At 41.2% G+C, this 23,068-nt stretch overlaps 1 protein-coding gene across 2 annotated transcripts; it reads left to right on the forward strand.

Annotated features, from left to right (window-relative positions):
- The first annotated feature begins 78 nt into the window (after positions 1–78).
- Positions 79–22,599, forward strand: LOC138980644 (uncharacterized). Of its 2 annotated transcripts, XM_070353554.1 has the most exons (5): positions 136–445; positions 12,472–12,779; positions 14,954–15,089; positions 15,642–15,803; positions 21,910–22,595. In XM_070353554.1, the coding sequence occupies exons 1-5, from the start codon at positions 370–372 to the stop codon at positions 22,224–22,226; spliced, it is 999 nt and encodes a 332-aa protein (XP_070209655.1). In that variant the 5' UTR covers positions 136–369; the 3' UTR covers positions 22,227–22,595. The 2 variants fall into 2 exon arrangements, 1 of the variants encoding a protein (XP_070209655.1); XR_011460416.1 differs by lacking the exons at positions 12,472–12,779; positions 14,954–15,089; positions 15,642–15,803 and having other exon boundaries at positions 79–445; positions 21,910–22,599.
- Positions 22,600–23,068: the final 469 nt, after the last annotated feature.

Consider the following 23,068-nt stretch of genomic DNA (forward strand, 5'->3'; position numbering starts at 1 on the left):
TGTAATCTCACCAGACAGCCAATACGCGATGAGATAATTCAAACAAATCTACAACACACCTTGTACGTACGTAATCAAAATAAAGTTTCTTGTTCCCATCTGCCACGAAACCTCAATAAACAAATGTTTTCACAATCTACACGTGTGCGTCAAACAAGAGTCATCCAATCGGCAACAGCCACGTTCGCTTGAAATCAATCATCTGTGTTATAAACACACCAGGCGCAGGAGCAGATTTCAACACAGCCTCTCGGACTGAACAACAGAGAGTACCAGTTACATCATCTAACATTTGAATCAGACGTGAAAACATTATTATCCTTGTGTTGAAGACAGACAGAGTCGTTGCTGCTTTGTGATCGTTGCAACATGCTGAAACTGACTTTACTTTGTCTGCTTTTCGTTCCAACGCTTTGGGCTGACGACTCGGAGATCCTCCTTGAAGGTGATGTACCATACATGCGTTTGTCTCTGTGACTGCAGCTATAATAACTAATACAAACAGATGTCAAGGTTAAACTTTTATCAACTCTGATATTGTCGGCCGTGAACTACATTCCGATTCCGCCATTTGCGTTACCGTCTTCTCCGATACCGTCATCTCCGTTACCGTCTTTTCGGATACCGTCATCACTGTTACCGTCTTCTGCGATACCGTCATCTCCGTTACCGTCTTTTCCGATACCGTTATCTCCGTTACCGTCTTTTCCGATACCGTCATCTCCGTTACCGTCTTTTCCGATGCAATCATCTGTGGGCCATTTTTTGCCGTTTTCGACGTGTTTGTTGACAAACTGCGTCGGTTATAGATTAAAAAATTGTGTAGACATACATTGCTAAATAATATATCATTCGGATAAGCAAGACCTACTCTCTACTTATACTCCTTTGATACTCTGCTATCTGCACTTGACCAAAAAAGGCAATTTTTAATCTTTTCTTGCCTCAAAAATCTGCAAGATGTTCAAACGTCCACAGACCAACTAATAGTATAACCTTTTACCTTTCATTTCATGTAATTGGTTGTACGGATTTAAGTGTACCGCTGGTGTAACTTGTAAACACACCGTTCGCAGGTCTCAAAACCGCCACTGAAAAGTTCGACCATGCAGTCACTTAGACCGTCGTATTTTCTTAAGCCTGCTTCGCAGAAACACATCATTACCTCAGTCAGTATGATGGCTTAGTGATTGTTTTACAAGCTAGTAAAATTTCATTGATCTTGTCTGAGTGGATTTTGTGTACAAAATTGTTATAGTTACGTTATTGCATCATTTGTCAACTACGGTGTTTCAGTTGTTCATCTTACAATGTGGATCTAATGAAAACTACAGATATTTTTTGCTGGGCACCCAATTGCCCATGTTGGTGAACAATTAAGCTAAACAAAATTATCACATGTCAACTAAAAAGCCAGAATGTGGTTTTCGTCTTTTTTTGAAAACCGAGTGGTCTCTACGTAATGAAAATGAGTGAATGCATATTATGATTATTTAAATGAACGATTTAAATAACGATAATTATGATGAAACGCCACCCAAGTGATAACACGAATTGTCTCTGCGGATTTGTTTGTTTGTTTGCTTAACGCCCAGCCATATCAGGGCGGTGTCTCTGCGGATATCGCAATTAAGATGTTGAACATGTACACATTAACATGCTTCCATTTGAAACTTCGAGGTCTTCATCGGGGATTGACGCCCGACAAAAGCTAATTGAAGCCCGACGGAGCTTCCAAAACCACCCAGCATCATGACAGAACCACCCAACATCATGACAAAACCACCCAAAGTCATGACAAGTTGACCCAACATAATGTTTTGTATCAACATAAGGCAGTTGAGGCGTTCCATACTCCCCAGCATGTCGTAAAAGGCGACTAACGGATTATGTTTCTCCTTTTACCCTAGTTAAGTGTTTCTTGTATAGAATAAATTAAAGTGACCCTCCACCACGGTATGAGTCACATCTCACATTTTCATGTTTTCTATATTTTACATTTTCTTAAAGCGTTTTTTATGCTCTATCCAGTGGTGAAAACCATGTTAGAAAAAAACAAAAACTTTTCGAGTTATAAGCCCGTGACTAAGGTGATCTTCGAAAAGACGGTTCTGAGAAAAACAGCCCCAAACAACTTTGACTTTCCCCAGAACTTTTTCCTTAATAGCAACCAGCCCTCAATTTCCACACAAATGTTTCCACACATCAGGCAGTGCATAAACTAGCATGTCGAGCAATTTTTCCCCCAACAAATATTATTAAGAAAAATATAAGCCTTGGAATATGTGTGAACATTTGCAATTTGAAAAAAAGGAACGCAGGATTAGGCAAATTATGTCAGTTTATTGTTTCAAGTTAATCATTAACAAATCTTGATATGCTCTTTCACAGAGACATGCTACACTATAAAATACATAAGAACATCATAGTTATGCATTTATTTTGAAGTTTATTAGCTTTATGTTAATTATTTAATTTGATTAAAAATAGTATCGTTGAAAAAAAGTAGGAACTTCTTCTGAAGTTTTCATCTATTTCTATGATTAATTACTTCACATGTATGAAAATATTGAGAAAGATAAAGACAAGCATAAGTGATAGACAAGTAATTAGTAATGATTTTTAATAATTAGTAACTATGAAACCGAAACCGACAAAAGTAACGAAACAGTTACTTTTCACTAACTACATGTCAGTAATAATATTAGATAGTGGAGATTGAGAAGGAAAGGAGGACAACCATGTTGAAAATGAACATCCTAACTAGACCAAAATCAAACAAAACAATGAACATTATACATGTAATAGTTTACCTACAGAAACAAAGAGAAAACCAAAAAATCCTACCTCAACCTCGGTTGCAGCAAACATCAGAAATCCATGGCACCACACCACCGAATACTCACCAAAACACATGAATTAAATCCAATATCCACAGAAAACACAAACGTCTCACACCAACTACACGCTGCGTTCATGGTTAGGGACACACAATATCCTGCGCACAAGGTTTGACGAAGGGCCGGATCTGCTTGTTGAGGTACTGTTTGAACGTCTGTCTGCATACCGCCTTGAAGTCGATCAGGTATGTTCTTCTCTTCTGTTTTTGTGTACTTTTCCGAGAAGGTATCAGACTATCCACATCGCCTTCAGTCATTGGGGTGGAAGCGAGAACACCAAGCAGAATCATGTCTTTTTCGCCTGAAACACACAACCAGAAGAATGTGGTTTACTAATTGAAATCAACTAAAAAATCAACATTCAAACCTTAAATAAAATCAATATTAAGTTATCAGGTAATTTTCCATGTGGAAGCAGCAAGAAGAAGAAAATCAAGCTTGTTGTTGCACCTAAACCAAAGCTGATCACAAGTATGATCTTACAAAAAAAGAGTGAACAGTTATGGATACAGTACAAGCAAAATCCTAATGTTTCTGGTATAACTATAAGTGAAGACAAAGGGGAAGGAGACAGTAGGGGGAGGGGGGAGGGGGAGGGGGGTGATGACAGACAGAACATAAACAAACTCACCTTCATTAAACTCAGCCATGTCGTTTCTCCTGGTAAGAATGTCTTTAGGCAAAAACTGCGAAATGCATCCCTTCCTCGATTTGGTGCTGGAATTATCACTTGGGTTCAGCTGGTGCAGTTGTGTTTTCAGTTTGCACTTGCAATCGAAGTTCGTCACTATGGTCAGCTCCAAGTTGTTGTTCAGTGTCACTGACTGGTGAATGTCGACTTGAATAGCTGGTGTGGTAGCATCAGCTCCACGTTGTTCAGTGTCACTGACTGGTGAATGTCGACTTGAATAGCTGGTGTGGTAGCATCAGCTCCACGTTGTTCAGTGTCACTGACTGGTGAATGTCGACCTGAATAGCTGGTGTGGTAGCATCAGCTCCACGTTGTTCAGTGTCACTGACTGGTGAATGTCGACCTGAATAGCTGGTGTGGTAGCATCAGCTCCACGTTGTTCAGTGTCACTGACTGGTGAATGTCGACCTGAATAGCTGGTGTGGTAGCATCAACGAGAGCCTCGTCGCTAGAATCTCCATCGTCGTTTTTCTCTTCCTCCTCGTTTTCTCCGCTGTTTTAGTCGGCAGATTCAGGTCGGTCGTTTTCCTTGTCGCTATCCATCTCTTCATCGCTTTCATCGGCGTCATCGTCGATTTCAGGATCAGCAGGAGTTGAAAAATAATCTGCTACCAAATCTCCAATGCCTTAGGAATCATTTGCGTCGAGAATATTGGCTCCACGGGCCGAATTCAAGGCCTTCGCTAGTATAATCGTTGTCTTGTCGAGAGTTCGCCATTTTCAGACTGAAAGTCGCGCTGATTGGGTTGTTGCGGTCACGTGACAGAGGCGGCCAATGGAAGACACGGAATTCCCCCTAGTGACGTATTGTTTACGGAATTCATATTATTTTCCGATAGCTCATTGGTCAGTTGATTTTAGTCTAACCAATAGAAATGACACAGTTTGAAAGCTGGAGAAAAGCCCTTTTCATTCATGTGTGTATCGACGGGTCCATTTGAAGTTTTGTAGGGGCGATCGTTGACTCAAAATGGCATGATTTGGGGCAATTAAAACACATCGCTGATCTCACAAAAACGCACGGGTAGGGTGCTTCAAAAGCATGTTATGCAATATTTAGGGCATTTTGAGCATATCAGGTAATAGATGTGGGTAGATAAAAGACCGGAGAATAACATTTTAGCGAAATCTCAAAATTGATACCCAACACCCCCCGGACTTAAAATAGGCCTAGCGCAGAACCGCCCGACATGAGATGCGACTCATTTCGTGGTGGAGGGTCAGTCTGAAAATGGCGAACTCTCGACAAGACAACGAATATACTAGCGAAGGCCTTGAATTCGGCCCGTGGAGCCAATATTCTCGACGCAAATGATTCCTAAGGCATTGGAGATTTGGTAGCAGATTATTTTTCATGATGCCCTCAAGCAGCAGGTGTTATCATTGAAGGCTCAAGTGACAACACTAGAAGATGAGAGCCTACAAACAATGCTTCTTCTCCTCCCCGCAGTCCACCCTCACTCCCACTGATCAAAGGAACCACTCACTCGCCACACCATCCAGCGAAGTCGGACACTCAGCGGTAGAATGATGCAGACGCATTCCCAACACCCCACTCAGCCAAACCCCCGTCTGATATACCTTTGTCCTCATCTGACAAAGACGATTCATCCGTCTGTGATGAGGCGTCTGCTGCAGAGTTGGATGATGAAGCCGCCGGTGTCCACAAGGAAGAGCGAGGCAGTCTGTCCAAGAAACCAACCCGCCTCTCCCCTGCCGACAGACTTAGTACCATGGCGGTTGACATAAACGCCAGAACCCTACTGCTAGGAGACTCGGTCGTCAGAAATATTGACCTAAGCAAATCCGTGCCCACGAAGGACGCTGCGAGGAAAATGTGCATTCCAGGAATGACACCAGAACAGCTAGCAGCCTGGGCACACAGCACAGAGCCGATGCCGAAGGTGGACCAGGTCACGTTTCACGTTGGCATCAACACCTGTGTTCATTCATCTGTGGCGGTAACGACTGACGCGTGGAAGGATGTCGTGACATCACTGAGACTGGCATTCCCCTTCGCCAGTCTCCGTGCATCATCCATTATTCCCGCACGAGGACGTTCTCCATTGAACGACGTCATCAACCCGTTAAACAAAAACTTGGCTGTGGTATGTGAACGTCTGGGCGTTGTTTTCGTAGACAACACGCCTGTTTTCATCACTGCAAATGGGGCGCCCCGCATGGCCCTGTACGGGGACAGGATCCACCCCAGCCCCAAAGGAACAGCCAAACTGGCAGAGACCTTGTTCCCCGCCCCCAATCGTCCAGCCAGGCGACCTGTCCACTCTAAGGACGAGGACACCTTCGCCCCCCAACACTTCTCCATAAAGCGACCCGCGCATCCGTCCACCAACCCGAAAACCTTCTCATCCCCCCATTATGACTCTGATTTTCCTCCGTTATCCCCGCAGCAGTCACAACACTACTCATACCCCCCACCCCAACCTTGCCACATGGACAGGTCTCCCCAACCTCCTGTGCCTCCTTTCTTCAACGCCACGAATCAGCAGTCACCACCATTCACCAAGGTCCACGTGGCGCCACCCCCAGGTGCCTTCTCTAGCCTTCCAGATACCGGGGTTTCTTTTGAGGAGCCAGTCTGCCGGGCCGCCGTTGACCCCAGGAGGTACGCACGTCCTCGAGAGGACAGCTATCCTGTGGGTGATCACGGTGCAGCTGATCGCCACTTTCCCTCTCCAATGTCTGATGCTTCTTACGGCAGTGACCCTGTTCAGCGCCTCCTGCCGCCGCCTGTCCACCCAACTGTAATGCAGGCTTACCTTAACTACATGCAGGCTTGCCGTTTACAACAGCAGTTTTCTGTGCCTTACTAGTATTGAAGAGTGTCTCGGAACTACTATCACAAAAGACCTCGCAACCAACATAGCGACTCCTCTTAGATTGTGTATGTGTGTGTGTTTGAGTATGTAATGTGTGTGTGTGTGTGTGTGTGTGTGGGGGGTATGTAATGTGTGTGTGTGTGTGTGTGTGTATGTGTGTGTGTGTGGGTATGTAATGTGTGAAGAATAAGAATAAGAATATAGTTTATTGTCATGAAACCATTTAGGTTTATAAGACACATACATGTACATAAACAACAACATAAATCATTATGTTTTTTTAAGAAAACAATTGTATACAAACTTCCCCAACATGAATTGTGTGTGTGTGTGTGTGTGTGTGTGTGTGTGTGTGTGTGTGTGTGTGTGTGTGTGTGTGTGTGTGTGTGTGTGTGTGTGGTCGAAGCTGGCATTCTTTGATTTATCGTGTGTTCACTCAACGGAAAAGTGTCATTGACAAACCTTGAAATCTGCTGGTGCTTTTTTTTTTTTTTTTTTTTTTTTTTTTTAAAGAATCCTGGTGACACTTCGTTGTGCTAACGATATCTAGTTTCTGCTTACATCGCGTTCATCTGAACAGACTTCCTTCTGGCGTTCATAATTCTACTGCTATACTGTTCAAAAAAAGAAACGCATAGCTTGTAATATTTGGTTAATTTAGTTATATGGCTACAAGGATATCCACCAAACTGCAGAAAATGTTTATCTGGTCGTCGACCTTTCGTCCATTGCCACAAGTGAGCTCTGCACGTGACGCATGCGTTATCAGTGGCTACAATGTCAAAATTGCTCATTTGGCATGACCACTTGTCATGCTTCAGTGTAATCTCGTGAAACTCGGGAAATATTGAGCTCTCACCATGTCTTCCAAAACCCATAAAAGCGGATTGTTCGCCACAAAGAAATCAGACGACAATTATTCAGCGACGAAAGATGGCCCGATTGAGCAGAGAAGACCGCCAAATTGCATTGGGTCGTTTACAAGCAGGCCAAAGTCAAAGTGCAATCGCCAGGCACTTCCACGTGTCTCAGAGCACCATCAGTAGACTGTGGGTCAGGTTTCAAGCCACTGGCTCCGTTGCTGACTTGCCACGAGCGGGAAGACCAAGGGCGACAACTGCTGCTCACGACCGCTTCATACGGCTCCGCCACCTCCGGAATCGTTTCCTGTCGGCCTCATCTTCTGTCCAGGCTCTCCCCGGGCCACACCGATTATCGGACCAGACCGTGCGGAACCGCCTGCATGAAGCTGGTTTGAGAGCTCGCAGACCTCACAGAGGAGCTGTCCTCACCCGCCGCCATCGCCAGAACCGAGTGCAGTGGGGCAACCAGCACCTTTGCTGGACCGTCCGGAATCACTGGAGACACGTGTGGTTCAGCGACGATTCCTACTTCCTGCTCCAGCGACATGATGGTCGGAGGAGGGTCTACCGGAGAGTAAACGAACGTTACGCGCCCAACTGTGTGGATGAGGCACCCGTTCATGGTGGTGGAGGCGTCATGGTGTGGGGGGCGATCAATACCGCTGGAAGGAGCACCCTGGTGCACGTCCAAGAGCGCATAACTGCCCAGCGATACGTGGAGGAAATTCTGCGCCCACACGCCCTTCCTCTTCTGGCTGACCAGGATGCCATATTCCAGCAGGACAACGCTCACCCGCACACAGCACGACTCACCACCCAGTTCCTCACCGACCACCATGTCCAGGTGCTTCCCTGGCCATCCATGTCGCCAGACATGAACCCGATAGAACACCTCTGGGATGAATTGGACAGACGTGTGCGCAGGCGAGAAGAAGCGCCGGCAAATCACCGCGATCTATTGCAGGCACTTCAGGAGGAGTGGGACACCATCCCACAGCAAGATATCCGGCATCTGATCCAGTCCATGCCCAGAAGGTGCCGGGCAGTTGTTGCTGCTTAAGGCAGTCACACCCCCTACTGACTTGACAGCCTCGGCACCCAATCGTATTGATTGACTGATTCATTTGAAGATGCAAATGAACTGGGTGTGCATTCAACTGTGTCCATACCAAATTTCAAACAAATAATCTAAATATTGGATTTTCTGTTAATTTTTTCGACAAATAAAACAAATTTGGCAAGTAGCAACTATGCGTTTCTTTTTTTGAACAGTATAATAGTGTTTGTGGCAGAGAAGTGATAATAAGACTGTTACTGACGACACATTTTCCGTGCAGATCGGCTTTTCTACTTGTTTTTTCCCCTTCCTTGGTTTACCGTGCGTATTTAGTAGTTTAATTTGTTTTGCTTTTTATTATTCTACGAGATAATACTCACTAAAATTATTTTGTAGAGATTATTTTTGTTGTTTTTTGTTCATTTTATGACTATGTCTATGAGTTTCTGGCCTGTGAAATATGGTCTCAGAATTGGGCATTTAAATATAAATCATGCCATAAATAAGCTGGATGAGGTAGCAACTGTTCTACTCAATTCAGGCAAATATTTTCACATTTTTGGTCTTTCTGAGTCAAGATTAAACAGTAACATCACGGATGCGGAAGTTAAGATTGAAGTATATATAATGTCGTACGTCGAGACCCTACATCAACATGAGAAACTGGTTTGCTAGTTTATATTCACGAGTCTTTATCATTTCATAGACTTCATCACTTAGAGCAGCATTCAGTTGAAACAATATGGCTCGAATTAAAATTGCCTAAATCAGCGCCAATCTTGATAGGTTTCTGGTACAGGAATCCAGCTGAACATATTAACTGGTTCGATAATTTTGATGATATGATGGACGCTGATAGTCTTGAATCCAGAGAAATTATACTGTTGGGGGATTTTAATCTTGATTTAGTGAAACCCAACAAATGCTGGATGGAAAAGTTCCGTCGCGATATAACCTTGAATGGTTGAAAACGACGTTAAACACCAAATAAAGAAAGATGGATGGAAAAGTTAACCCTGCATAATTTACAACAGTTAGTAACGATTCCAACAAGAGTTACAGCTACCTCATCTACGCTTATAGACCATATATGTGTGTCAACTCGAGCTAACATTATTGAAACCTCAGTTCCAAGATTTAGCTGTAGCGATCATTTTCCAGTGTGCCTCACGTGGTCGAAAAAAGGGGTTAGAATCCCAAAACTAAAACATCAATTTATAACATATAGGTTATTTTCAAAACTTGATCAAGATTCATACCTTTCGGAACTCAGTTGTACGAATTTTTCAATGATTTATAATTATACTGACCCCGACGAAGCATTTGATTTATTTGTTTGTTTGTTTGCTTAACGCCCAGCCGACCACGAAGGGCCATATCAGGGCGGTGCTGCTTTGACATATAACGTGCGCCACACACAAGACAGAAGTCGCAGCACAGGCTTCATGTCTCACCCAGTCACATTATTCTGACACCGGACCAACCAGTCCTAGCACTAATCCCATAATGCCAGACGCCAGGCGGAGCAGCCACTAGATTGCCAATTTTAAAGTCTTAGGTATGACCCGGCCGGGGTTCGAACCCACGACCTCCCGATCACGGGGTGGACGCCTTACCACTAAGCCAACCGTGCCGATTTGATTTATGGTACAACTTGTTTATAAAAGTGTATGATAAACATGCACCATTTCAAACCTCTCGTGTGCAGCAACATCCCAAACCTAAGTGGCTTACAGGCGACATTCAACGTGCGATTGATTACCACGATTTTCTTAAACGTAAGGGAAAAGAAGAAGAATACAGAAAACAGAGAAACAAAGTAACGTCCATGAAACGTGCAGCTCGTAGAAAGTATTGCCGTGAGCTCGCTGCATCCAGTTCAAAACAAAACTCAAAAGCCATGTGGAAGGTGATCAACCAATTATCTCGTTAAGATACAGTAAAATCTTCCGTTATTGATATACCTGCTGATGATCTGAGCATTCATTTTACTTCTATTATTGACAAAATAATTACAAGTGATAGATCGAAACAGAATAATCTGGACAAGTTGAAACAGTTTTGTGATTCAAAAAATATTACCCATAATTTAGACATTCCTCTGCTATCTGTTAGCGAAGTCTTCCATTATCTGTTGTGCTTAAAACAAAGAGGTACTCGTGGTTTGGATAATCTTGATGGGAAAATTTTGAAGTTGTCTGCCCCTTTTATTGCAGAATCCCTTACATATCTTTATAATGTGTGCCTTGACAAATCCTACTTTCTCAACAAATTAAAGGAGGCGAAAGTAATCCCGCTATTTAAATCAGGTAGTTCTTCTGACCCCGCCAATTACAGACCAATCTCAATTCTTCCTGTTATATCAAAACCACTTGAAAAACACATATTTACACACTTGACCACTCATTTGAAGAAATACGATCTTATACATTCCAGCCAGTCAGGTTTTAGAGAAAATCATTCACGCCACACAGCATTAACAAACCTTCTTGAAAGTTGGCTCAGTAGCATTAATAATAATCAACTCTGTGGTGTCCTATTCGTCGATTTTGCTAAAGCTGTCGACGTTATTAATCATGAATTACTATTAAGAAAATTAGTTCAATATAGAATGTCACCCCAAACCTTATGCCTGCTCTCCTCTTTCTTAGCCGGGCGAGAGCAGTCTGTCTGCGTTAATTCAACCGTATCCAGCAAAAGACATGTGTTATACGGGGTTCCCCAGGGTTCTGTCCTGGGACCACTACTCTTTTCCCTGTATATTAATGATCTTCCTCTTAGTATTAATTATGACTGCGAACTCTTTGCTGACGATACGACCATACACACTACTGATAAAACATTAGACAAAGTTTATTCATCGTTGCAGAACAGTGTAGATGATCTCATTCATTGGACGGAGTATAACCACATGAGTCTTCACCCTAAAAAGACCAAATACATGTTAATAACAACAAGACAAAAGAGACAAAACATACGAAACAATCCTCATTCCATATTAATAGGTAACGACGCAATAGAGGAGGTTGGAGATCATAAAGTTTTGGCAGTAAATATCGATAATAATTTGTCTTGGGCCCATCATGTTCGGTCGTTATGTAAAACAATGTCGAGAAAAATATATAAGTTAAATAGAATTAAACACTTTCCAGATCAGCACTCAAGGTTATTATACTTTAACGCATATATACAAACCATCACAGATTATTGTTCGACCATCTGGGACTCTGCCAGTGCTAATATTTTAAAATCATTGTATAGTTTACGTAGGCGAGCGCTAAAACTAATTTTACTGAAACAATCCAGTCTTGTATTTGATGATTATAAGAAACTTAAGATTCTCCCATTAAAAGAAATATTTTAATTAAATGAAGGCATGCTCCTTCACAAAATACTTTCCGGCCGTGCACCACGAACTTTCGTTGCAAACTATAAAGTCAAACCAAACCGAAAGTTTAACGTCCCAATTCCAAGGATAGATCTCTTCAAGTCAAGCTTAGCCTATTCTGGTAGCGTCTTGTGGAATTCTCTCCCGGAATTTGTGAGAGTCCCAATGAGTCTCAATACTTTCAAAAAACACCTTTCACTGTATTTAATGTTAAATTACGAAAAAATCACAGTGATGGGAGACTTCGTTTAGTTTTATTTTCATTTGTCCAAAGCATCAGTGTTCATTAAATCCACACAAAAACACTCAATGCTTTAATAACACATTTACTCATGCATGTGTATTCAGCATTGTTTTCACTACGTTACATGTATTTGTGTATAATATATAATATGTAAATATTCATATGTTGTTGTTTTTCTCTACCTTTTTTCTACGTGAATATCCGTGTAAATATGGGATTAGATTAGTCCCCTCTTTGGGGGAGGGCTGGTTGAAACAAAGCTCGTTAAATTGCTTATGCCACAACCCTCGTTTTTTTAAAAATTTGATTTGATTTGATTTGATTTGATCTCTCTCTCTCTCTCTCTCTCTCTCTCTCTCTCTCTCTCTCTCTCTCTCTCTCTCTCTCTCTCTCTCGTTTTCTTTGTTTCTTTCTTTTTCTCTTTCTTTCCTTCTCTATTTTTTCTTACTTAATTGCTTGCTGAATGAGAAAGCCACTGCTTTTTTAAGGCTACGTGAGGATAGACCTAGAACCTGGCTTTCATGGTAACGATGGCTGTCTTGCCACAATCGACTGTGCTACGGACAAACTGCCACGGGACTCGGACATTGTGTCTGTCAGACTGTACCACGAGACGGCGAGGAACCAGACCAGGATTCATGTCCTTTTGGCCAAGGCAGATCAACATACCAATCTATGGCTGTTTCAAGACCGTGTCCAGATGGCTAACGCCGGGGCTTTTTTTACACGCGACCCGGTGCCAGTGTGTCCGGGGCTGAAATACTGTAGGGATACCACCACCTACTTTATTTATCCGGTATGTTGTTGTTGTTGTTGTTGTTGTTGTTGTGGTGGTCATGATGATGATGATGATGATGATGATGATGAGGAGGAGGAGGAGGAGGGGGAGGAGGAAGAGGAGGAGGAGAAAGAGAAGGAGGTGAAGAAGGAGGAGTGTCGTTGTTGTTGTTATCCTTTTTATATTTAGTCAAGTTTTGACTAAATATTTTAACATCGAGGGGGAATCGAAACGAGGGTCGTGGTGTATGTGCGTGCGTGTGTGTGTGTGTGCGTGCGTGTGTGTGTGTGTGTGTGTGTGTAGAGCGATTCAGACTAAACTACTGGACCGATCTTTATGAAATTTGACATGAGAGTTCCTGGGTATGAAATCCCCGAACGTTTTTTTCATTTTTTTGATAAATGTCTTTGATGACGTCATATCCGGCTTTTCATGAAAGTTGAGGCGGCACTGTCACGCCCTCATTTTTCAACCAAATTGGTTGAAATTTTGGTCAAGTACTCTTCGACGAAGCCCGGGGTTCGGTATTGCATTTCAGCTTGGTGGCTTAAAAATTAATTAATGACTTTGGTCATTAACAATCTGAAAATTGTAAAAAAAAATAAAAATTTATAAAACGATCCAAATTTACGTTTATCTTATTCTCCATTATTTGCTGATTCCAAAAAAATATATATATGTTATATTCGGATTAAAAACAAGCTCTGAAAATTAAATATATAAAAATTATTATCAAATTTTTTTTTTCGAAATCAATTTAAAAACACTTTCATCTTATTCCTTGTCGGTTCCTGATTCCAAAAATATATAGATATGATATGTTTGGATTAAAAACACGCTCAGAAAGTTAAAACGAAGAGAGGTACAGAAAAGCGTGCTATCCTTCTCAGCGCAACGAATACCCCGCTCTTCTTGTCAATTCCACGTGCACTGCCTTTGCCACGGGCGGTGGAGTGACGATGCTACGAGTATACGGTCTTGCTGCGTTGCGTTGCGTTCAGTTTCATTCTGTGAGTTCGACAGCTACTTGACTAAATATTGTATTTTCGCCTTACGCGACTTGTTACATTTAGTCAAGTTTTGACTAAATGTTTTAACATAGAGGGGGAATCGAGACGAGGGTCGTGGTGTAATAGTATGTATGTCTGTGTGTGTGTGTGTGTGTGTGTGTGTGCGTGCGTGCGTATGTGTGTGTATGTGTATGTGTATGTGTGTATGTGTGTGTGTGTGTGTGTGTGTGTGTGTCTATCTGTCTGTATGTGTGTGTAGAGCGATTCAGACTAAACTACTAGACCGATCTTTATGAAATTTTACATGAGAGTTCCTGGGAATGATATCCCCGGACGTTTTTTTTTCTTTTTTTCGATAAATGTCTTTGATGACGTCATATCCGGCTTTTTGTAAAAGTTGAGGCGGCACTGTCACACCCTCATTTTTCAATCAAATTGATTGAAAGTTTGGCCAAGCAATCTTTGACAAAGGCCGGACTTCGGTTTTGCATTTCAGCTTGGTGGCTTAAAAATTAATTAATGACCTTGGTCAGTAAAAATTAGAAAATTGTAAAAAAAAATAAAAAAATTATAAAACGATCCAAATTTACGTTCATATTATTTTTCATCGTTTTCTGATTCCAAAAACATATACATATGTTATATTTGGATTATAAAGAAGCTCTGAAAATTAAAAATATAAAAATGATGATCAAAATTAAATTTTCGAAATCAATTTAAAAACACTTTCATCTTATTCCTTGTCGGTTTCTGATTCCAAAAACATATAGATATGATATGTTTGGATTACAAACACGCTCATAAAGTTCAAACGAAGAGAGGTACAGAAAAACGTGCTATCCTTCTCAGCGCAACTACTACCCCGCTCTTCTTGTCAATTTCCCTGCCTTTGCCACGAGCGGTGGACTGACGAAACTACGAGTATGTGGCCTTGGTGAAAAAAGCAGTGCGTTCAGTTTCATTCTGTGAGTTTGACAGCTTGTATATGTTGTTATTTCGCCTTACGCGACTTGTTTTCTCTAGACATGTCACCCAATAGCAACGAAATTACAAGTACAAGGGCGTATGAACCGAGTGACTTTTTGGTTTGATCAGATCCAACATAGGCTGGCATAAAAAGCAACCTTGGGGTTTAGTTCAGATGTAGCGTGACGATACGTTGATATTTTTGCCTGTGAACAGATCCAAGAGGAGAACCTAGGTAAATATATGTGCGAGACCCGAGTAAGGAAAGGGAACCAGACGTTGCTCTACGTGGGTTGGGCTACCCTCGCTTTTGATCGCTGCTGTATAGCCTGCCCCTACTGCAGCATGCAAGGTGATTGACTGACTGATCGAATGATTGATTGACTGACTGACTGACTGGTTGTTTAATTGATTGGTTGATTGATTGATTGATTGATCGATTGGCTGATTGATTGATTAATTAACTGATTGGTTGACTGATTATTAACTGATTGGTTGATTGATTGTTCGATTAATTGATTGTTCGATTAATTGTTCGATTAATTGATTGATTAATTGATTGATTGATAGATCGAGTGATCGATCGATTGAGTGATCGGCGGTCAATTGATCGATTGATTGGTTGATTTATGTGATTATGTTGTTTTGTTGTTGATTGATTGGGTTTTGCTGATAAAATGATTTGTTGATTGATTGATTGGTTTATTGATTGATTGATTGATTGATTGATTGATCGATTGATTAATCGACTGATTGATTGATTGATTGATTGATTGATTGATCGATCGATTGACCGATTGATTGATTAATCAAACGATTGAATTTTTTTTAGTGATTGGAATTGACTACAGAACAAACCACAAGGCCTAACTCTTTTTTCCTGTCACGTGTGTGTTGTGGACAGTGGGCGGGGTGCGGGACCGGTTTAGTCAATGGTCACCGGCGCAGTGCAATGGCGGCTGTGTCCAGCAGCGTCAACCCGAACGTTGTCTGACCCGACACTGCAAGTGGCCTGAACCCGTCCAAAAACGTCGCTGCTTTCAGGACGGTGTGTGCGACGAGACGGGTATGCTTCTTATATGGACACTCTTTGTAATTTTTCACATATATAAAACATCAGAAGTTGTGAAAGAAACAATTGAAAGTCAGCAGAGACTTTCTTCTGAGATTTGTTAAAATCTCTTTGCAGAACGAAAGAGAGAGAACAAAGTATCCCTTCACAGACAGCCTATTGGGAGTATCAGACCCTCCCCAGGGGGGACCGAGATTTACAAAGCAAAGTCCCTTTGTGGGGGACGTATGACTATGAAATCTAGTCCTGAGGAGGACCATTGTTTTAGTACCCAGACCAGACACGTGTTTCGAAACTATTGTGTCTCACCAGTGGTCAGGTGGTACTGATGGCGAGAGCTGTCAACCCATGGTATCCAACTAAGAAGCAAACCACTCTCTGAATGGTCGCTTCTGTTAGCACGGGAGACTACCCTCATCTGACACAACCGCAAGGGGATATCTGTGAATGGAAACACTTTGATTTAAGGCCAAAGTGTGAAATTAATATCTATCAAGAAAGAATGTAGAAATGTAGACAAGTTTTAACCAAGAAATATGTATAGATATTTTTGTTTTTGTATTAAATATGTACCTATGTTTTATTATTTTATATATTGTGTGTGCGACAAGACAGTTGTGTTTGTGTTAACTCGGTCTGTGCTCTTTTTTGTCCACTGCAGTAAAATTCATCATTAATTATGGGAGCATGTTGGGAACTTGTTTTACGCTAAATACAACATAGCAATTGTTTTACGTGTAACTGATGTGCTGATTGGTGTGAACAATAAGGATGGCTTCTTACTCATTTGATTTTGATAGGAAAAATGTGCATTAGCAAATTTAGATATGGTACACCCCTTGAAATATAATTTAATTGTTAGAGGGATTTAACACTCAGTGGCCTGTTATGAAACAGGAGTAATGTTTACTCTGAGTATTTTGAATGCCGATCGAGTTTGATGAGAAGTCTTTAAATATGTATGTGATAATGAAATAATAATATGATAGACTATAAAAAAAAAGTGTACACATGACGACACAACTGCCGAAGGCGGAGATTAGACAAGCAAACGATTTTGTTTATTTGTTTATTTGTTGCTTAACGTCCAGCCGACTACTCAGAGCCATATCAGGACGAGGAAGGGGGGGTGAAGGGGGCCACTTGTCAAGCGATTCCTGTTTACAAATGCACTAACCCATTACTTGTGTCCCAGCAGGCTTTAGTAAAACTAAATTAATACCTACTGGAAGATTACCAGTTTCCAGTATGTTAAAATAGGCTTAACCTATCTACTGCTGGACTTACATCAGAACACTAACAGATTAAACTATACATGAATCGCGAGACAAGCGGCAAGAGAAGAGATTTTTGAAAAAAATACAGGTGAATGAGCAAGAAGGCAGAAAAAAGAAAAGAATTCATGAAGAAAAAGAGAGCATGACAGGAAAGAGGAACCAAAAATCTACCTAACAGCAAACTAGAAAGCTCCTGCGGTTCCAAAAACAGGAGGGGCCTTTAATTTCATAACCGCAGTGCCCCACTGCGGGAAGACAAGCAAACGAAGACATTCGCATGTTAAGTCAATGTAATGAATGATAATAATATCAATTGTCAGTAAGTACTGGTGTCACATGACTGATGTGAACCAGTTGATTGGCTAATGGCGATGCGCTAAAACTGTTAGCGCACTCCAAGAGTTCGCTAACTTTTCCACAGAGCGTATTATTCCGCCCTTTGCCAAAGCGAGACTGTACACCCATCCTCAGAATGAATTAATGACATGTGGCATTTGTCATCATTTTCACGAGTTTTAATTCACAAGCACCTGGGAAATAAATCTCATGTTCCCCAGGCAATAAATCTCCGGTTACCATATTTGCAGGAAGCAGGTTATACATGGATAATCAAAAGCAAACCCAATAGAAACGCTCGGGGATTCTTCGGCTCTTTTCATTGGTGTTTCCCCAGACCTAAACAGACGACAAGACACTGCTTTGCAAAGTTCCAAAAACGAACTGGCACACTGGCAAAAGTAAACAAAAAACAAAACTACTTCATGAAAGGTCATACATTCATCAAAAACAAATGAAATCTAGCGATATGTTTTCTCTTCTTACAGAATCATGGAGTGCGTGTATCTGTGTTTCGATACACAGACGTTCGGAGAAACACGAACGTCAAGTTCAAGTAAAACGACACCTGACACACACATTTTGACCCGTGCACAAGACGTTGTATCGATAAACGAAGCACAAATAAGAAACAATAATAAAAGCAAAGAAAATAGCAACAAGATATGCAAACATCTAACAAAGCCAAGCAAGCAGAATGACAGGTCTAATGAAAACCAAAGAGGTACTGAGTCGGAAACAAGATCGCGATTCTTTCCTTCGCTGCACGACGCAAATCTTCTGTGACCTTTGACCAAACGTAGCTTCCACATTCGATCACTCAGCTTTAATATTTACAACAGAAAGCCAAGGGGGTGGAATACCGAGATGAACCTACAGAACTGTGCATCCTCAAACCTGACATATTCATCCCAACATTTAATGAACTCAAAAACACAGAAAGTTGCTTTCACACGCCAGCTTTGATTGCCAGTGGTTATCAAACCGGGAATCGTGTGGTTATCAGCACGGAACCCGTGTTTCAAAGCATGGCTCCCTGTGTTGATTGTGCACTTATTTTCTCACTACCAAAATGATGACAAAAACAATGTTCGGTGGTTTTTGTCGGTCCTCGGGGGCATATCGACTTTTGTTTCATATATATTGACCGCGGCCTTCGGCCTTGGTCAATACATATGAAACAAAAGACGATATGCTCCCCCTCGGACCGACAAAAAATCTGGCCTGTCAACAACCCATCAAACATCTTATAATATTCTCCACAATACTGAATGACAATAAATGTTCTGCTTCTCAATTAAAGCAGAAGTGTTTTTTCTGACAGATTGCATGTGCCTGTGCCACAGTGCCACTGATGTAAACACAGAATTCGCTGTGTTTTATCTCATTTTCGCCGACTTGCATAGATTCTTCTCATATATATATGCCGTGTTAGTGGCATGTAGCTCATTATCCACATTACCAAATGATGAGTTAGTATACAATTCCCAGCGGCTAACAGAAAACACAAGTGTTATTCCGATAACGTACCAGCTAGACCAGCAATTGGAAGTCGACCCTGTCATACGTAGCAGACTACACTGAAATACGACTGCATCAGTTCAGTAAATGAATGGTTTCCGAATTATTATTTCAAGGCAACAATAATCGGAATCGAAAACGTGTAGGGTTCAGAACATTCTTACCATATATAAGACTTATTGTGACCAGCCTGCCTCATGCGTGCAAACTCAATGCAACGTGACGAGCAATTTTTGGTTGAAATGAGACTGCAGTGGTTTGATTGCCCTAGCCTAGCAGACGACATAAACCCCGCTCAGCAAATTAACATGTTGGGCAAATGTGAACGAAAAAACGATGGGGATATAATACGTGTAGAGTTCAGAGCATTCTTACCGTTCATATTTAGTACCAGACTCCCCGATTAGTGAAGATACAACACGAGAAACATACCACATTTATTTTGAAAATGTGCTAACCGTCGACCCGTCATTGGAGTCAATTCAAGGGGCACCACTCTGCACAGTCAATCCCTCGAAGCTCGACTGGAGGTTTCGAATCGCAAATAACTAATAGCACAGCCCTTTCTCCGAGTTCAAATGAGGTTTCTATGATAGATCATCACTTTTTCGCTTAATGCTACTGTAATGAATGGCGGTGATGGTGTTTATAGTTGAAGGGATATAACTAGTGCTTTTTGTAATACAAAGAGGTTGTCAGGAGTGGTTTAACTTTGAGAGTGGAAACTTTTAACAGTTCAGTAAAATTCCATGGTTAGCTACGGACGGTCAAACTGGGTTCGCGGCACGTGAATTTACAACTGTGCGAGTTGTTCACGTTATAATCGCAACCGCCTGATTTTGTGAGTTGTGATTGTAAACTGCCTGACAATTGAAAGTCATTCGACCTGGGCTCTCGGATGAGAAAACCTGCTCTTGGTTTTGATGTCAACTTTGCAAGAAAACATTTGATCTTGATGTCAACCTTGGAACCGGGAAACATTGCCGGGATGACTTGGACTTTTGTATGGGTGCCGCCATATTGGAAGATGAGGTACTTTGCTAGTTTTGTGTGAACTTGAACATTTCTTTTGTATGCGCGGACATGACTTGTGTACTTGAATAATTTCGGAATCGTATAATTTTCTTGTGCTCGGTTGGTGTGTTTTTGAATATTGTTAGTTGTTACAGTAGGGTGTTATATTTTGTAACAGGCCGCCCCAGTCTGACTTGTGCGGGGTGGTGCCAGAGTGGCGAGGGTGCGATGGAGGCCGTAAGGTTGAAGGCTAGCTACATCGTCACCTCTACATAACGTAAAAGTTATGTTTTGTTTATTTGCTTTCTTGTCCTTGTAAATATGTTATGACGTTGACAATGAATGAGTGAGTTTCACAAGGTCGTGGACAATGAATGAATGAGTTTCAAAAGGTCATGAATTGATTATTGTAAGCAAGAAAGTATTTGAGAATTTGAGGAATGAGTTGATATTTGCTATGTCAGAAACAAACCAATTTGTATGTTCTAATTAAACCATTGGCTATTGTTTGGAAAGAATGAGTTGGTGAAAGACTACAAATTCTTCTAATCTTCTCTCTGCTTTCCTAAACTTCTGAGCGGGAGTCAGATGATTGTCTGTGTGTGTGTGTGTGTGCACATATAAAGAATCTGGAAGGAGATTAATAAGGATAAATACGGATCTTCTTTATTTCAAATCTCTTACAGCTACACTGGAATTTACCAACAATTAACTATTTACCAATCAAAACAAGAGTGTGCGTGTGACGAAAACACGACACACTTGAGACAGCCCACACAAAAGTAGATCTTACACGACCTGACCACACAGTTCTGCCTATCCAAATGCGTGCAGCAACATGTGCGTTTTGAATCATCTTTTTTTCTCTGGCGCTACTGACAATATTGTTATTGAAACAATCCCAGTCCACAAAGGGATTTCTAGAGCAAATCTCGAAAATAATTATTTAACTCAGCGCTATTTCTCGATTTGCTCTATAAATCCCTTAATGCACTGGGATGTTTCAATAACTTAAACAATAATAATAATAACAATAATAATATTAATAATGATAATCATAAGAATAATAAATAATAAAAGTTCTAATATTGATAGTAAAAAAAGATTAGATTAATAATCATAAAATAAATTAATCAATCAATCAATGGAAACATATTTTAACAAACATCATAAAGTGACAAATAAATAAGTCGGCAAAAACTGTTAACAATAAAAACGAATAAAAAACATGTATTTCTCACAAATATTTCATTTCTTCTTAACAATTATTTATAATAATACACTCACCTAAACCTTTTGTTTTACTCTTTACCCTCATTTTTTTATAATCATTACTTTATTTTATTTGTTATTCAGACAGAACATTTAACAATTAACAAAACTAAAATAAATCAAATATGTATTACTTCTAAATAACTTCATAATAAATATCAATGGAATCTTTTGTTTACTATCAATTACAACTTTTTTTGTTGACAACTGCATCCAGTGCGCATGTGCAAAAGTACAATACCTTCCTATCAGATGACATCATCTTATGATCACTATCTTCACAAATACGATGAAATCCTGTTCAAATCTGTTAGTGAAAATTTGATTGTAATGACAACTTTAATGAGCAAACTAGTTAACTCATTTTTAAGCTGCCAAGCTGAAATTTAATCCCGTAGTGTAGACTTTGTCGACGACTGCTTGACAAAAATGTCAATCAATTTGATCGAAAAATGAGGGCGTGAAAGTGCTGCCTCAACTTTCGCAAAAAGACGGGTATGACGTCATCAAAGACATTTATTGAAAAAATGACCCTCGTCTCGATCTCGATTCCCCGTCTGTGTCAAAACATTTAGTCAAAACTAAACTTGACAAAATGTAAAAAGCAGAACACTGTTTACTCTATTACCCTCGTTAATTTAAACCAAGAACTGTCATTGCCATTGTCATTCTCATTTCAGAACTGGTCAAAATCCACACGGAACGGGTCAAGGATCGATGTCGCGCCAAGATCCAGTGCACGATTGATAACTTGATTTATAACGTGACGTCTGTGCAACTGTTCCACGTATGGGGGCCCAGGGGAGCTGTCCAGTTCACAGGCAGGACGAATGTAGATTACAGGGGGAGAATTCTTCTAGCGGAGGCGACGGCGGGGGTCAACGGAGGAAGGTATGATATCAGACACACGCGGCTCTCTCCTTCGCTCCTCGACTTCTTGACGCTCAGTCAGGAAAAAACGCTCATGTCACGGAGACACTCCCCTCAAAATTTTTGAACGGTTTGGAAAGAGTCGGTTCGTTGGGGCACTGCACCAGATACGAGTCGCCTTCACTTCACTTACCACTACAGCGAAACTACTATCTACACTGCCACACCCCCTTTTCTTTTCTCCACTTTTTTCAAACAGTGAGCAGCTTTTGCTGCAAGGTAGGGTTTTTTGCTTGGTGCCGCCATTCTAGGTTCTACAGTCGACTGATTTAGCTTAGGGTCACTTTTGTTTAAATCCGTACCACCATTTCAAAATTGTAGATAGAACTTAGGTGTCCCCCACCCTGGTAGGTGTCATCTCTCATTTCTCATTAACATCCCCACCATTGTCATCGCCATCCATTACTCTCCCTCCTGCTCCCTCTACTGTTAAAAAAATAAAACGGAAATTTTAGTCTCTAACTGTGTTTAAGCTTTTAACGTATATAGTATGTCTGCATAGCGTTGCCTTGTCTAGTTGTCCAGTCTATGTGATTTGTCTCTGATGTTTGTTTTCGTCTCTGTTCTTGTCTTGTCTCGTCTCGTCTGAATGAATGAGTGCGCGGTGGAATAGTACTTTTAGCCACAGTTTTTTAGCTGAGCTCCCGCTGAACTCATCACGGTTGAGAGAGGGGGAGTGGAGCCTCCTTCCCCCGTCCACCATGGCTGAGTTCAGCGACACAAATATAGAGACCGATGGCGACGGAGATATGTCCGACGCCTCGATCATAAACGAGTGGGACGTTGATCCCCTCCACCCCCCAGTAGAAGGTGATGAGCCCTTCACGGACTCGCGCGGACGAAAAAGAAAGAGAAAACAAATCCCTGACACCAGCTCAGGAGCTGAAAAAACAGACAATGACCATGACC

The sequence above is a fragment of the Littorina saxatilis genome, linkage group LG11 (genome assembly GCF_037325665.1).
Source record: "Littorina saxatilis isolate snail1 linkage group LG11, US_GU_Lsax_2.0, whole genome shotgun sequence".
NCBI classification, from domain to species: Eukaryota; Metazoa; Mollusca; class Gastropoda; order Littorinimorpha; family Littorinidae; genus Littorina; species Littorina saxatilis.